Source organism: Lactuca saligna, chromosome 7 (genome assembly GCF_052625555.1).
Source record: "Lactuca saligna cultivar CGN05327 chromosome 7, ASM5262555v1, whole genome shotgun sequence".
NCBI classification, from domain to species: domain Eukaryota; kingdom Viridiplantae; phylum Streptophyta; class Magnoliopsida; order Asterales; family Asteraceae; genus Lactuca; species Lactuca saligna.
Window position 1 is genome coordinate 138,244,941 of NC_136423.1, and position 14,194 is coordinate 138,259,134.

At 32.6% G+C, this 14,194-nt stretch overlaps 1 protein-coding gene across 1 annotated transcript; it reads right to left on the minus strand.

Annotated features, from left to right (window-relative positions):
- Nucleotides 1-1,236: 1,236 nt before the first annotated feature.
- LOC145004905 (amino acid permease 6-like) lies at nucleotides 1,237-4,490 on the minus strand. Its single transcript, XM_078963930.1, has 7 exons — nucleotides 4,383-4,490; nucleotides 3,886-4,119; nucleotides 2,817-2,910; nucleotides 2,512-2,726; nucleotides 2,212-2,354; nucleotides 1,867-2,094; nucleotides 1,237-1,773 (listed from the first exon to the last, which is right to left on the minus strand). Exons 1-7 carry the CDS (start codon nucleotides 4,462-4,464, stop codon nucleotides 1,363-1,365), a joined length of 1,407 nt encoding a protein of 468 aa, XP_078820056.1. The 5' UTR covers nucleotides 4,465-4,490; the 3' UTR covers nucleotides 1,237-1,362.
- Nucleotides 4,491-14,194: the final 9,704 nt, after the last annotated feature.

The window sequence follows — 14,194 nt, forward strand, 5'->3', positions numbered from 1 at the left end:
TCTCCATTATTTTTCCAATCAAGTTGCTAAAGGACCATGCTACAATCAGATCAAGTACATATCATATATAGTTATAGGCTTAGACACCTAATTTAACAATTGCATCTCCATATCACATTCTCTCATGATGATACATTCTTCATGTGCTCAACATATTCTCAAAGGATGGAGCACATTGATCATGCCTAGAGCTCAATCTGATGCCTCCAGTGCATTTAGCTTGGGCAAGAACACATTTGACTTGCTTCATAGGGTGGAGCGCATATGCAGAATACTCCAACCCTAAACCAAGTGCTCCAATGTGTTTCTAAATTTTCTATTGTCTAAATTCTCTATCTTGATTCAAAATGCTCCACCATGATTATAATTGCTTAAGTTACATTTAACAATAATCCTATAATCAAGAAGTTTGTTTAGATTCATATTACCTTTACTAATCAATAAACCTCGTATGTTGAAGGTTGGTGGTTGATGATTAGAGACTAATTTATATTTTGAGAGCTTTTTGTGAGCTTTCAGAAAGAGTTCAAAGAGAGCTTGTGTGTTCATAACTGAGTTTGTTCTCAGTAATCTTTTTGTAATAAGTGTTTTTAAAAGCTTACAAATAAAATAAATTTTTATTTAGTGAATATTTGTGTTACTATTCTGCATTTCTTATTGATTCATTCACAAGTATTCGTATTTTGGGACCATGAGAGGCAAACTCGAAAATCAATCACACAAAAACGAAGCATGATATGATACCACATGCGAATAATACGAACAACCAAGACAAATTAGAACAACTTTTTATTTCTAAAGAAACAGTTCAAGCTACAAAAAAGCTCAACAACAAAATCTCTTGAATGTACACATCAATCATAACGATTAACATTCTAAGCTTAAGAACTTAAGGAAATAAAGACACAAGCTACAGTTTGACGAAGAACGAGAGAGATGTAAGAGAAAAAATATCTCAAATGATCAAATAGAACGTTATATACCAAATTACACAAATACAGGTGATACTTGAACTGTATTAAGCGAAACGGGTCAATACAAGATCCGCGTGTTTTTGACGCAATGTACGTTTGCCAAGCCTCCATGTACAAGTCATGTTAGCACGAATAATCTAATCCTTCCTCACTTCAGTCCTTAAGCCATTCAGTCAATTAATTCATTAAGACAAATTCGGAACACAAACATTTTAAGTTAGAAAATAATAAACCCCTAAAACCATATGCAAGTTTAGGTTGGATTTACTTAATATTCTTCAACAATCAATAAATGCATATTACATGATTCTCCTTTGTGTAACTTCTAGTTAATCAACACTGGAATAATGCATGTTTATATTGAAATGAAACAATTAGGTTTCAGATTCTAGGACACCGAATGGAAAAGCTTGAATGTCTCAACTGATACAATGAGGCCTCGGATAGATCCGGCCGCAGCAACAAGCGATACAATCAAACATGCGAGACTCAATACCTTCATCCAAATCCAGGTGAATGAATTCTTTGGAATCTTTGCTTGTGAAATGTACATCTCTATTGGGAAATACACCGTTAATGGCCAGAAGGTAGTGGCACCAATAAGGCCAAGAAAACTATTAAAAAACGGAAAGATCATGGCCACCAATGTTGCTAACACCACGTATGCTGATCTCCAAGTCAACCTGAAGATGTTAATCCTGAATTTACCTAAGGAGTATTCTCGAACTATGAATTTGTTTCTTGGCCATTTTTCCTTGCTCCAACTCTCCACGAACGCAAAAAACGGCTGGACATACACCTATATTAGTAAATTAAAAAGGTTAATTAAAGTAATATTATCTTGGAATAACTTTCTTAATTCGTCGTATAGTATAAGAATTAAACTATTCACCTGATAGGCTCCTAGAAGATGAATCACAATGCATAAGTTACCAAAATCGATAACCCAAAAAGGTTCGTAAAATCCAAATCCTGTCAAGTAATTCCCAGGTGCATCATTACCGAATGCTGCATATCCAAGTGTCCCACATATAAGGTAGAATAAGGTCGATGCAGAGACTCCCACAGTCGATGCTCTTTTCATAACTTTGTTTTCTGGAGGACTTGACTTCAATGTGTCCTGATGTTGAAGCAGTTTATTAGTTAGCAGTCTTTATATATATACATACACACATATGTGCGTGTGTTTGTGTGTGTTTTTATGTACATGAGAGAGAGGGGAAGGGTCGATGCATGCCTGTATCTCAAGAAGGACTGGACAGAAAGAATAGGCAAAAGCAATATCTCCAATGGCTGAAAAAGTGCTCCACATTTTCTCTACACTTGGCATGTCCTTTCCAACTGGTATTCCAGTTAAACTTGTTCTCGGGTGTCCACCTTCTTTATAAACCAAAAAAAGACACACATGAAAGGAACAAATTTAGCATATCGCAACATTAATTGAGCCCAAATGGGAGAGTTATATTTGCATGGTTGTCTTTTTTGAATGAAACTTAGTATATTTGTTCCAGATTCAGTCGTTTCTAGAGATGCTAACCTGCAATTTTAGCAATGGAGAGAGCAATGCCAATGGTAGCATAGGTAAAAGACATAATCGTTGCAACAATGGAAATGATCGACAGCTTATGGAAGTTAGGTATTTGGCTTAAAACAATTTCAATTACTGCAAAGATTATCAAATACGAATTGTTCAACGTGTGACACCCAGTATGGTGACTGTGTTTATGGAAACAATTTGACCGTTTAATTGCCCTGTGGAGCCAAATCAAACTGAAGTCAAAAGAGGAAAAATTTGTACGTGTGCATGCAGAAAGTTTAAAAGCATTTTATATATGTTCTTACGCCATTGAAATGGCGGAGGTGATAGTATATCCAATGGTTGCTCCGATAAGGATCCCGTACTGGGCTACTCCACAAAATTTGTATTGAAGTCCCCCTGTGGTAGTCGAAGTATGTTAAGCAAGAATTTGAAAAGAATGTAAAATGCATGAAAAGTTGGCTACTTTAATTACCCTTTTTGGAGCATTGATCACTTGGCTTTTGGGTTTTATATTAATTGGTAAAGAAATGAGATGATGTCATGAATTATGGGACCAACTCAACTTTAGGGCCACAAAACTATCGATGGGTCACATGGGGACTGCTAGCTTATTAGCGCACTACAGAACTATACAATAAACTTAGTTATTTGGTGGAAAACTTCGGAAAAAAACAATGAACATTAATTATATGTATAATTCCCACTTCGGTTTACACTTACTTTTTAATTATTTTGTATAAAGTATGTAAAAAGTAAGTGTGACATAAACAACCTTAAGACCCATGTGTTTCACGAAAAGTTCCAAGAAAAAATGAATAACATAACATATATGCAAATGTATGAAACTTATTATCTTGAATGTTTGTTTTATAACAGTATAGAGTAAAGAAAATATAAGGGATATACATCACATTCTTTCTTCTGTGGACATTGCGTTTTTTTACACATCGGATATGGTTTATAGGGCACCAATTGACAACGTCTAATATTTCTTTTAAATGCGTGATAGTTATTAAAATCCTTACCGAAATAACCACTAGTCTTTGGTGTTGAAAAATATTTAGGTACTTAGAAGTTATGATTTCTCATAACGTAACCTTTTAAGTACATACAAAGATAAATGAGAAAATGAGATAAACAGGATCAACTTTATACGTTAAATGATATTTCTAATTTCTAAGAATATGTAATGATTCATCTTTTAAGTACTCAAAATAAATTTCTAAATCAAAATGAGGCAAGCTAGCTAGGGTTCTCTTCTAATTTGTATCCCATCTTTTTCTTCAATTAACATTAGGGATTTTGTAGAAAACAGAACGATTCTTACCACACAAAAAGAAGGAAATTAAATCAAGGAATGAAATTAATTACCAAGATTAGCTTTGACAGCTTGCATGTAATTGTAGTTTCTTGTACCATTAACAGGATCAGGAGACCGGTAACAGTCTGAAAGCAAGAGGCAGGTGAACCAAGTGATGACCGCAAAAATCATAAGAGAAGCAGTCCCAGCAATCCAACCTAACTGACCAAAACACCATGCAAGCGACAACACTCCTGACCCTATAACTGCCGTTATTATATGTGCACTTGCACTCATTAACGTCCCTACAATTAAAAGCCCGATAACAGTTAGCTCTATAACACATGCATTCTCATGGAACAGCTTCTAAAATGATCTAACTTTAGGTTCTTTTTGGTGAATTCAAGTGTCGATACAGGTTGTTATCTTAATATAGTGTCCTTTTTAGCAGAGATTTGAACTCGTAGACAGTTATGAATTTACACAAAATGTGGAAGGAGTTAGCCCATATTTTTTTGTACGTATAGACTTGATAACAAAGAAATTAACACCAGACATGGATATATACCTGTTCTTCTGACTCTTCCGTCGTCATCATACTGTTCATGGGCATCTCCTTTTTCCATGGAAAAGCTTATTTCTTTCTGCATTTCTTTGTGTGGATATGAATTAACAAAGAAAGGCAATGGCAAAGAATATGTGGGTGCGAAGGAAGATATTAATAGGAGAAGAGGAGGAAGTGGGGGTGGCTGATGAAAACACCAACTCAAGGTTTGTGTGTGAGGGTGTTCGTTAGGGTGGGGTTTGTAATAATATTATAAGTAATAACGACACACTTCCTTTGACTTGTTTTTCAAAATCTAAATATAGATGATGGAGATCCTACGTAGGTTTGCACTTCGGATCCCTCCGGTAATGGTACTAAAAAGACACTTGATTTCTATAAGTTGAGATCGGTTTTGAACACGGACCCAGAAAAAACAATGGTTTGAAAAATGGAAATTCATATATATAAAAGGGTTATTAATGTCATAAAAGCTTTCAAATTTACCTAAAATGTTCGGTATGTCCATTGTCTCTTGTCCGTTTTTTGATGTGTTAATGTCAAGGGCGAAGCCAGATTCACTTTAATTCTTAAAAAAAAATCATAAATTTCGATTACAATTCTATTGAACCGTTTCATGACCATTTAAACCCACACACTCTCTCATCTATATTATATTCATATTTATTATATTAAATCCTCATATAACTTCCATTGTAGATGATCTTAGTTGAAACTCAGAAACCCAATGTAGAAGCATAGGAGCATGTGTGTGTGTTTATAACAGAGAAGAAAAATGTGGGCGCCAAATCAGAAGGTAGCTAGAGTCGGAAAGTTTGATTTTTGCTTTTGTTTATTCATTGATGTTCTAGTGATGGAGTAATGATGCTGAAATGATGAGATTTCTTCCTGGTGTGAATCGAAAACGAGCAATTCGGTGCCAAATCAACGTTCCTATAATGCAATAGCGTGCCCTTCATGGTTTTGATCGTAGCACGCAATTGAGCAACATGCTAAAGAATCCTTAGGAATGATTAGATTTACATGTTCAATCATAGGTTTGGGTATGATAACTGATAATTTACATAAGAAAGCATTGCAATCCTTACAATCTTACATGATTTCCATATATTGGCAACTAGGTGTAAAACTCATGTATTACATGAGTTCTTTGAAGAAAAAGATATAAAATTCTAAACATTTAAGAAGTTTGAATTTATAAGAAAAAAAAATAGAAACATGTTGAATTATTAAAATTAAATTGATTGTTTTTTTAATTAAACAAATAATTTAGATAAATAAACAAAGGAAATTAATAAAACTTTAGTTTAGAAAAATTGAAATTAGAAGGAAGTCAATTAATAAATGTGATATGCATTTATTATTACATTTATTATGATTATTACATTTAAATATTACGTGGAAATTAATAAAATGAAAAAAAGCTACAAAATGTCACATGGAAAAAAATTAATTGAAAATAACCATAAAATAACATGTGACAAAATCAATGAGAATATGGCTTATGGTTAAAAGTTCTTTATTTATTAGTGATAGATTTGGAATTTGCATTCTTAATTGGAATATGAAACCTTTAGTTATCCTTATATTTCAGTTTGTTAAAGCATTCAGATTGGAACTTTAATGGATAAACATGCTTCCTTAATGCAATTAATGAAGGTTATTGTGATCAGTTCATGCTTCTTGTGATTGACAATACAATTTATTTTCCCTGTTCATCATGAAGTCTACTTTCCCATGTTCTTTCTACATGTTACTATGTTTATTATAAAAAACAATGCATATTAATTACTCATCGTTACAGACATGTATAAACATTAAACAACCATTAAAGTTTTGGATTTATCAGAGACATCTAATGTTGATTTTTTCTAAATATAGCTATGTGGAAATCAATTTAGCAGATCTTCCCTCAGACCCTGGAATAAGGAATAGGGTTTTAGATTATGATCTAAATGTTCGAGATGAGGTTCGAAGAGCATACATCTTAAAAGGGCATTGCCAACCTAAATTCCATAAGTAAGGGTGATCATGGAAACAGGGTACCTATTTACGGTATCGGAACCAGAACCAACTTAATCGGTTTTGGTTTCGGTTCTAAAGTTGTGAAACTGCCTTAAGCGGTTCCGGTTCTTGTTCTCAATTTTTTGGAACGTTATCCACTGGGTATCCATGGAACCGATTTTTCTATTTCTTTGATTTCCATGATAACAACTTCTCATATCTAGTTTTTACATTCACTCCAAATGATATTTGAATTGTTCATAAACAAAATTCTATTCCAGTGCCATGCAATAGTAGGATATTTTTTTTCCCACAAATTAGTTCTAAGGCATGTGAGTATATAAGGAAGCAAATATTTAATTATTTTTATTTTATCAAAGTATGTAAGCATTAATGGTGTTAAGATGAGTTATTCAGAAATGCTCGTTCAAGTGAACTTAATCGAAACTAGTAAAGAACTCGCGACTACGCTACTTTTTGGATAATATGGGGAAAATCGACAAACTTTAAAAATATGTCATGAAAGTGTAAATCACCACAAATAGGAAATAAAGTCGATAACCCCTAAAATTAGATGTCAAAAGCGTACAACAACCAAAAGAAGGGACACTGGTGGAGAAAATCCAAAAATCTTATGCCAATAATGTGAAAGTTGGCAAAGGTGAGAATATATGGTGGCAAAGGTTAAGTGGAGATTAAGTAGTTTAGTTTTAAAGTATTAACTATAATCGGTACAAAAATGGACATGTAAACTCAATATAAGACGAACTTGAATGGATCTTTTTGTTGTAATTAATTATTAACCAATTACCAAAATGTATAAGTGCCACAAGTTACAGTTATTGTAATTGTTTATTCGATAAATTAGTAATAAATAGTTGATATGAAAGTTTGATTTATAATAAATAATTAAGAACAATGATAATTACAACAAAAAATGAACTAACTTGTAATGAAGTAACAAGTTGGTTTCGAATTTTCTAAATGTTATTTTTGGTGAATTTGGTAGGCACCAGAAAGTCAAGATTGAAATTAATGATGTAAATATTTATGCTTTAGAGGAAGCTGCTTTATAACCAAATATATATATATATATATATATATATATATATATATATATATATATATATATATATATATATATATATATATATATATATATATATATATATATAAAAGTTCTTTGAATATTTACATTTCGAGATACATATGATAAGAATAAAATAATGGAATAAAAACTTACTTTTAAATTTGTTTTTTTTTTTTTTGCATACCAAATATTATTACGGAAGTTCTTTGTATATTTACATTTTGAGATATATATATATATATATATATATATATATATATATATATATATATATATATATATATATATATATATATATATATATAGATATGAACAAAACAATGGAACCTATTGATAAATCTTTAAAATAGGATTTATTAATTGATAAAATCAGGAGTCTATAAAAAATTATGATTATTGTGTATACTACATTAAAATTTCTGACATTATTATTACTGCTTAATAAAATCAATATTTGTAAAAAGGGGAGTGTGAAATTATTTTATGGTAAAAAATTCATTTATTTCAATTATTTTTCAAGAACAAGAAGAAAACAAAGAAAACAGAGGATCTGTTGAATTTCAAGTAGTAAGTTTCACCAATAAGATACGTAAACTTACTTCACATTTGGATATAAACGAAACAAGGCAATAAATGTATGTAGGGTTAACTTGTTTGCCTTCAGAGAATGAGAAAGAAAAAAAAAAGTAGTAAAACTTACGTGAGATTTATTAAGTTGATAGTTCTATCACTTGAAATCAAAAGTATTAAATATTAATACACTTTTCATGTTTGACTTTAATATTTATCTTACCAAAGAAGACATACATGTCACATGTTGAGTTATTAAGGGTAGTAAATTAAATTTAACATTTTCGGTGGTTTTGGACAAATATACCCCTCAAAATAGTTAGAGATGTTAAAAATTACTTTCATATTATGCATGATATCCAGGTGATATCATCTCAGCCTGTTCAACCCACACAATCGATAAGCAGGATCATCAATATCTTAAGTTAACAGGTGAGGGTATGAGTAAACTGTCTTTGGATTAAAGAGAAACTGTTGCCAAAATCTCACCTGAGAATGGTGCAACCATGGGCTTTTTCTCTCTAAGATCATGTCACACTTTATCACCTTATATTATTAGGAAGAAGTGATGAAACTGTATGTTATCTTTGAATATTCAGAAAGAAAGCTTTCATATCCAAATGATTATGTTTCTATCTTTATTTGGTTTTAGGTGGCTATGATTAAAGCATAATTGCTAGCAAACAAAATGTTTTTTTAATTATAGTGAGGTTAGGTTACCTTATTCCCCTTCATGCTCCCCTTACATCCCTACCTTTTGTTATTCCTTTAAATAGAACATTGTTGTTATAGCATATCATTCATTTCCATAAATTGAAAGAAAATCACACATTCTGTTGTAATTCCCCATTCCGTTCCCTCTATGATTACCCCCATACAAAAACACTACCTTAGTGAGTGGCACGTGTATTTTTAAATTATCTTAGTACTTTAATTTGATTTTTATGATGCAAATTATAGGATTTGCATTTGCTGTAGTTTATTTTGGTCTGATGAGGCAAGCAAATGCGTGAAAGCTTGATCTGGCTATTCCTTCATTGCTATCTGCAGTGGAATTCAATCTTCGAATGCAGATTACTACTTTGTTTTATTCATGTCTAAGTACATACCCTTTTCCTGCAGTTTCTATCTTTTTTTTTTGTTTCAACATTTGATAATTAATAGCAAATGGGATCATAATCATTTTAATATTAACCACCAAAATACTCTCCCATGTGGTTGCTAGGGTGCATGTCTTCTTTCAAACAAAGTTCATCAATCTCTCTCAACATTTGTGTTTTCATCTGTTAATAGGACTTATGTCAACACATGATCTGTTGGCATAGAAGTTATCAACAGAGGATGCTCTCAGGTATCTTTACTCTCAATAATTGCAATCTACTTTCTTTCTTTCCAATAATAGCAATCTACTTATATATTATGAATATAATACATTGCTATATATATGTAAAGAAAATGTAAGTATGTTGGTATTATGGGCAAAAGCTTACTACTTTGTTGCAAACTTTTTTCAGGTTCATTTTCTGGAAGTGGATCCATGGGTTGTATCCGATGTTCTACGCCCTAAATTAGAATGTATTGGATTTCTTGATAATTCAGTTATACACACAGTTCATGTGGAAACTTTCTTTGAGCGCATTAAAGAATCTTTAGGTGATACATATAGGGCATTTTTTTATAAAAGAAATTTATTTATTTATTTATGAAATATGAGTACATGAAAAAGGTATTTTGTTGGTAGGAAAAGATGGACCATTTGATTACATAAGTGCGACACCTCCATACATGGAAGTGGATTATGTGATTTTAATGAAGCAGATTTCAGAATCATCTGTCATTAGGGATGATTCTTTTATAGTGAGTTTTATGTTTTTTAGGGAAAATTATAAAAGAAAAAAAACCTTATATTTAGAGTGATTTTTCGTTTTAACCACTAATACGTTATATGTTCCAAAATGGATAAACTGCAAATTTTGCCAAAGTATAATGTTTTTTTTCCTGTAATTTTAAATCAAAATTTATATTCCTTTAGTATATTATATTTAATTATCATTCCATAGGTTGTGGAGTATCCATTCAGAACCAACATGCTGGAAACATGTGGGGGTCTTGTTAAAGTACTTCCTATAATTATTAATATGTACTTTATATTAAATTGTAATATCTACTCCATATATATTTTAAATTTATCATATATGCATTGAATGATCGAATATAAACTTATGGTTTTATAAATAGCTGCAAATTGTAGTTAGCTAATCGTCATTTTGGAAGGACACACCTAACAATATACGGGTCCACACGGGCTAAGAAGAATAGAAGATCACAAGCTTCAAGAACGTCTTCACATTTCAGGTTTTATAAAATTCTTAGCACTTTAAAAATATAATCCTTCCCTCTCGGGTCATGTCTTCACAATTCGACGAAAAGAACTAGGGCTTGAACAACATCTCAATAAATTGTTTAGAGAGATCTAACAACTCCTCTCACTCAAAACACCGATGATTGAAGGTTATGTGACTCCTTACTCTCCTCAGTCTCTCCTCGTTGTTTTCGTGTGCCACCCTCCCCACTATCTGCTTCTATCATTTCCCTTTTACTTCTCCCATAAACATTCTTAAAAGTAAGAATATAGGTATTAGGTTTAGCGTTTTGATTTTGATTCTTCATGTGAATCTATTCCTATCAAAATCTGATGCATATTTCAAATTCGATGTGGAAAACCTTCTTGTAAGAGTTCTATCTTATTTGGAGTTTATATATTTTCCTCTACCAGCAGGCTCCACAAGAATGAAATCATTTCCAGGTGTACTTAGTTCATATCATTATCTCTATTTACATTCTCTCTATTTACTCTTGGTTATGAATTTCTCATGTTTGAATTTCGTTTGAGCAGAAAGTCAAAATACATGGTTGGTGGAAACAGAACTTGTGAAATTTATGACATGAGGTTTGGTGATGTTTTGTATTTCATTTAGTAGGTAGCGACTAGTGACTAGTGAGTAAACTTTCTTACTCTTAAGGACCTTTTTGTCTTCTCAAATTATCACATTATCTATCCCTAGGACATTGTCAATTCCTGAGAGGTAACTTATATTCTATATTAGAAACTTGAATCATATTCTTCTTTCTTACATAACTTTTGTTAAGAACAGGTATGCAAGTTTATGGGCCTTCAAATTTATCCATTTGTCTAGAGTATGGCTCTAAGATAAAATTTAATATTATACAGTTATGGGTTGTATTGAATTGTTGCAATGACAATTGGGAAAATGTATTTTACTATTTCACTCTTTAATATAAACTTTAATAATCAACATGTGTATAAAATTTTAATATTTTTTATAGGTATGGACTGTATTGAAGCATGGATTCTTGCCAAAAGGTATTTTACTACATGTGTATTAAATTTTAATATTTTATAACATAGATTGATGATTCTTGAAGCCTTTTTGAATACTAATGTGTTGACGATGAAAACAGGTATCATGTGGAAACGGAAGCATAACAATAAGAAGTAGAAACAAGAAGGTGTCCCTTAATAGCAATGTAGTATTAGGTTATATAGTTAGGGAAAACCTCTTAATAACAATGTACAATCAGACCCCCTTAATACCAATGTATTATAATTTTTTGACATGATGTTATTGGATGATTGATTGTTTTGGTATATATTTGTTTCCATATTTGTGTATTATTCGTAAATGAGTATTGTAAAGATGCGTTGTAAATGTAACTCGCAAATGGTTGCTGAAGTTTATAACACGCAAATGCGAGGCATCTTCATTTATGACAGGGGCTTTAATGATACACAATGCGTGTCCGAAACGGTGTAATAAGGTTACGACATGCAAATGCATGCCATCTTCCTTTATGATAGGGCCTTCCTTGACTTGTAATGTGTGTCGTAAATGCGCTTTGTAAATGCATGTCGTAATTGTGTGTCATAAATGCATTTCGTAAATAGACGACACACAAAAGTGTGCCGTCTTTCGTTATGACAGGGCCTTCCTTGGCACGCATTTGCGTGTCGTCTGAGCGTTTTACGACACACATTGCATGTCGTAAAAGGTTGTTTTGTAGTGGTGAACACTCCATCCTTTTTGATTTGGGTGATGCATTTCTGTTAATAAATCCAAGATGACAATTCAACAAGCATGTTTTGTCTACAACATTAGACAAATCAATATGGAATACACTATTGCATAAGCTATCAAAACAAATCACAGTTTCATACACACTATTACAAGATAAAGCTTCAAACATAAAAACACCACTTTTTAAAGCTAAAATCAAACCATTCATATCATTAAAAAATATCGAAACCCTTTTTTGAACAATGCATGGAAAGAAATAATGTTTCACATCATTGGTAACGAATAACAACAATCTATCAAATCTATCTGAACATCACCACCGAGCACAAGACCATAAGTTCCAATCTTGTTAATAGGAGAATATCGCCTATTCCACATGATCATATTTATTCTTTCATGCTCCACCTCCTTACTTTTTATTAGCCCCTACATATAAGAAGAAATATGAAATCCACATCCTGTATCAAGGAACCAAGAACAAGTAAGTTGTGAGTTATTGACTTGAATAGTGTATATACTTGCCAACGATGGATTAATATTGCCATACTTGATTTCTTGCATGTATTAGGGTAGCTTATGTTCTAATGGCCCTTTTCGTTAAAGTAGTAACAAGTGGTCTCTTTGGGCTATTAACAATAAGTATGTCTGAACTGGGCTTTTCCTTCAACCTACTGCTAGAAGATCCAACTTGGGCCTTTTCCTTCTAGTTCGATTTAGGATTAGCCTTCCTCTTCTTTCCTCTGCTTTCCCGAATGGCAAGGATGGGAGCACTTGTAGCAGAAGGGACTTCATTCTTCTTTATCCCTGATTCAGTTGTCTGCAACAAGTTGTTGATTTGGGCCAATGTGGTTTTTGTGTTGTTCAAATGATTCGCGAAGATGAACTGATCATAACAAGGTGGCATGGAGTTATGGACCATGTTAATGGCCAACTCCTCGTCAAAAGTCACATTGAGCCTTTCAAGATGCTCCACGTATTTCTGCACTCTCTGAACATGATTATAGATAAACTCTCCCTCCTTCAACTTGAATGCCATTAACACTTTGACAATCTGATACTTTGACGACCTGATACTTCCAAGCCCATCTCGTACGAATAATAGTCCGCATAGAACTTTTGCAACTCAAGTACCATAGTTGCAAACATGATGGAAGCAAGCTTTGTTGTATCGTCATAGTGTTTCTTGTAGGTGGCAAACTCTTCTAGAGTAGTAGTCGACTCATCGACTTCGACTAGAGGTTTTTCGGGAACACATTCTTTGTCCTCGTATCGAAGAGTCATTTTAAGATTTCGCATCCAATCCATGTAGTTTGGACCAACTAATTTCTCCTTATAGAGGATCGATAGTAGAGAGAATTAGTTGTTATCGGAAGATGGAGCAACAAAAAACACACACCCATACACACCATATTTCACACACAAAGCCACCAACACACGGTAGCTGGTGGTGGCAGAAAAAGCATTAAGGGTGGTAGCCACCATGGCTGGTTGCCATGGTGGTTCTTCTCGACTTCCGACCAACCAAAATACACACACGCCTCACATAGTCGCAACCACAACACATACATATACACGTAATAAAAACAGGACCATAACCACATTTTCGTTGGCAAACGATTTCTCGGGTAAGGGTTTAGGGAGAATATGAGATGAGCAGAAAGGAGCATCTCTAGTAGTAAACATTTATTAAACAGAGACACTTTTAGTTAATTGATATAAATCCTTTATAAATTAACCCGTAATAAATTCAAGGCTAGGATCCAATATAACAATTCACAACTAAGAAGATGGATGCCGTAATCTTATTGCAAATTTAAGAAGGTAAGTAGAACAGTTCACCAATTTCAATCTATGAAATTTCGAGATCTTTTGAGATTCATTGAATCTTATCAATGAAATGTTTAATATTAGATTATGCTATTATATTTATGAATAAGATGTGAGGATCACAAACAAGATGTGAATAATCATTCAAACACACTTAGCAAATTCGATGTCAATTATCATCTCTAATTAATGTGTCGGTTAACCACATACGCTCCATTAAAAATGAT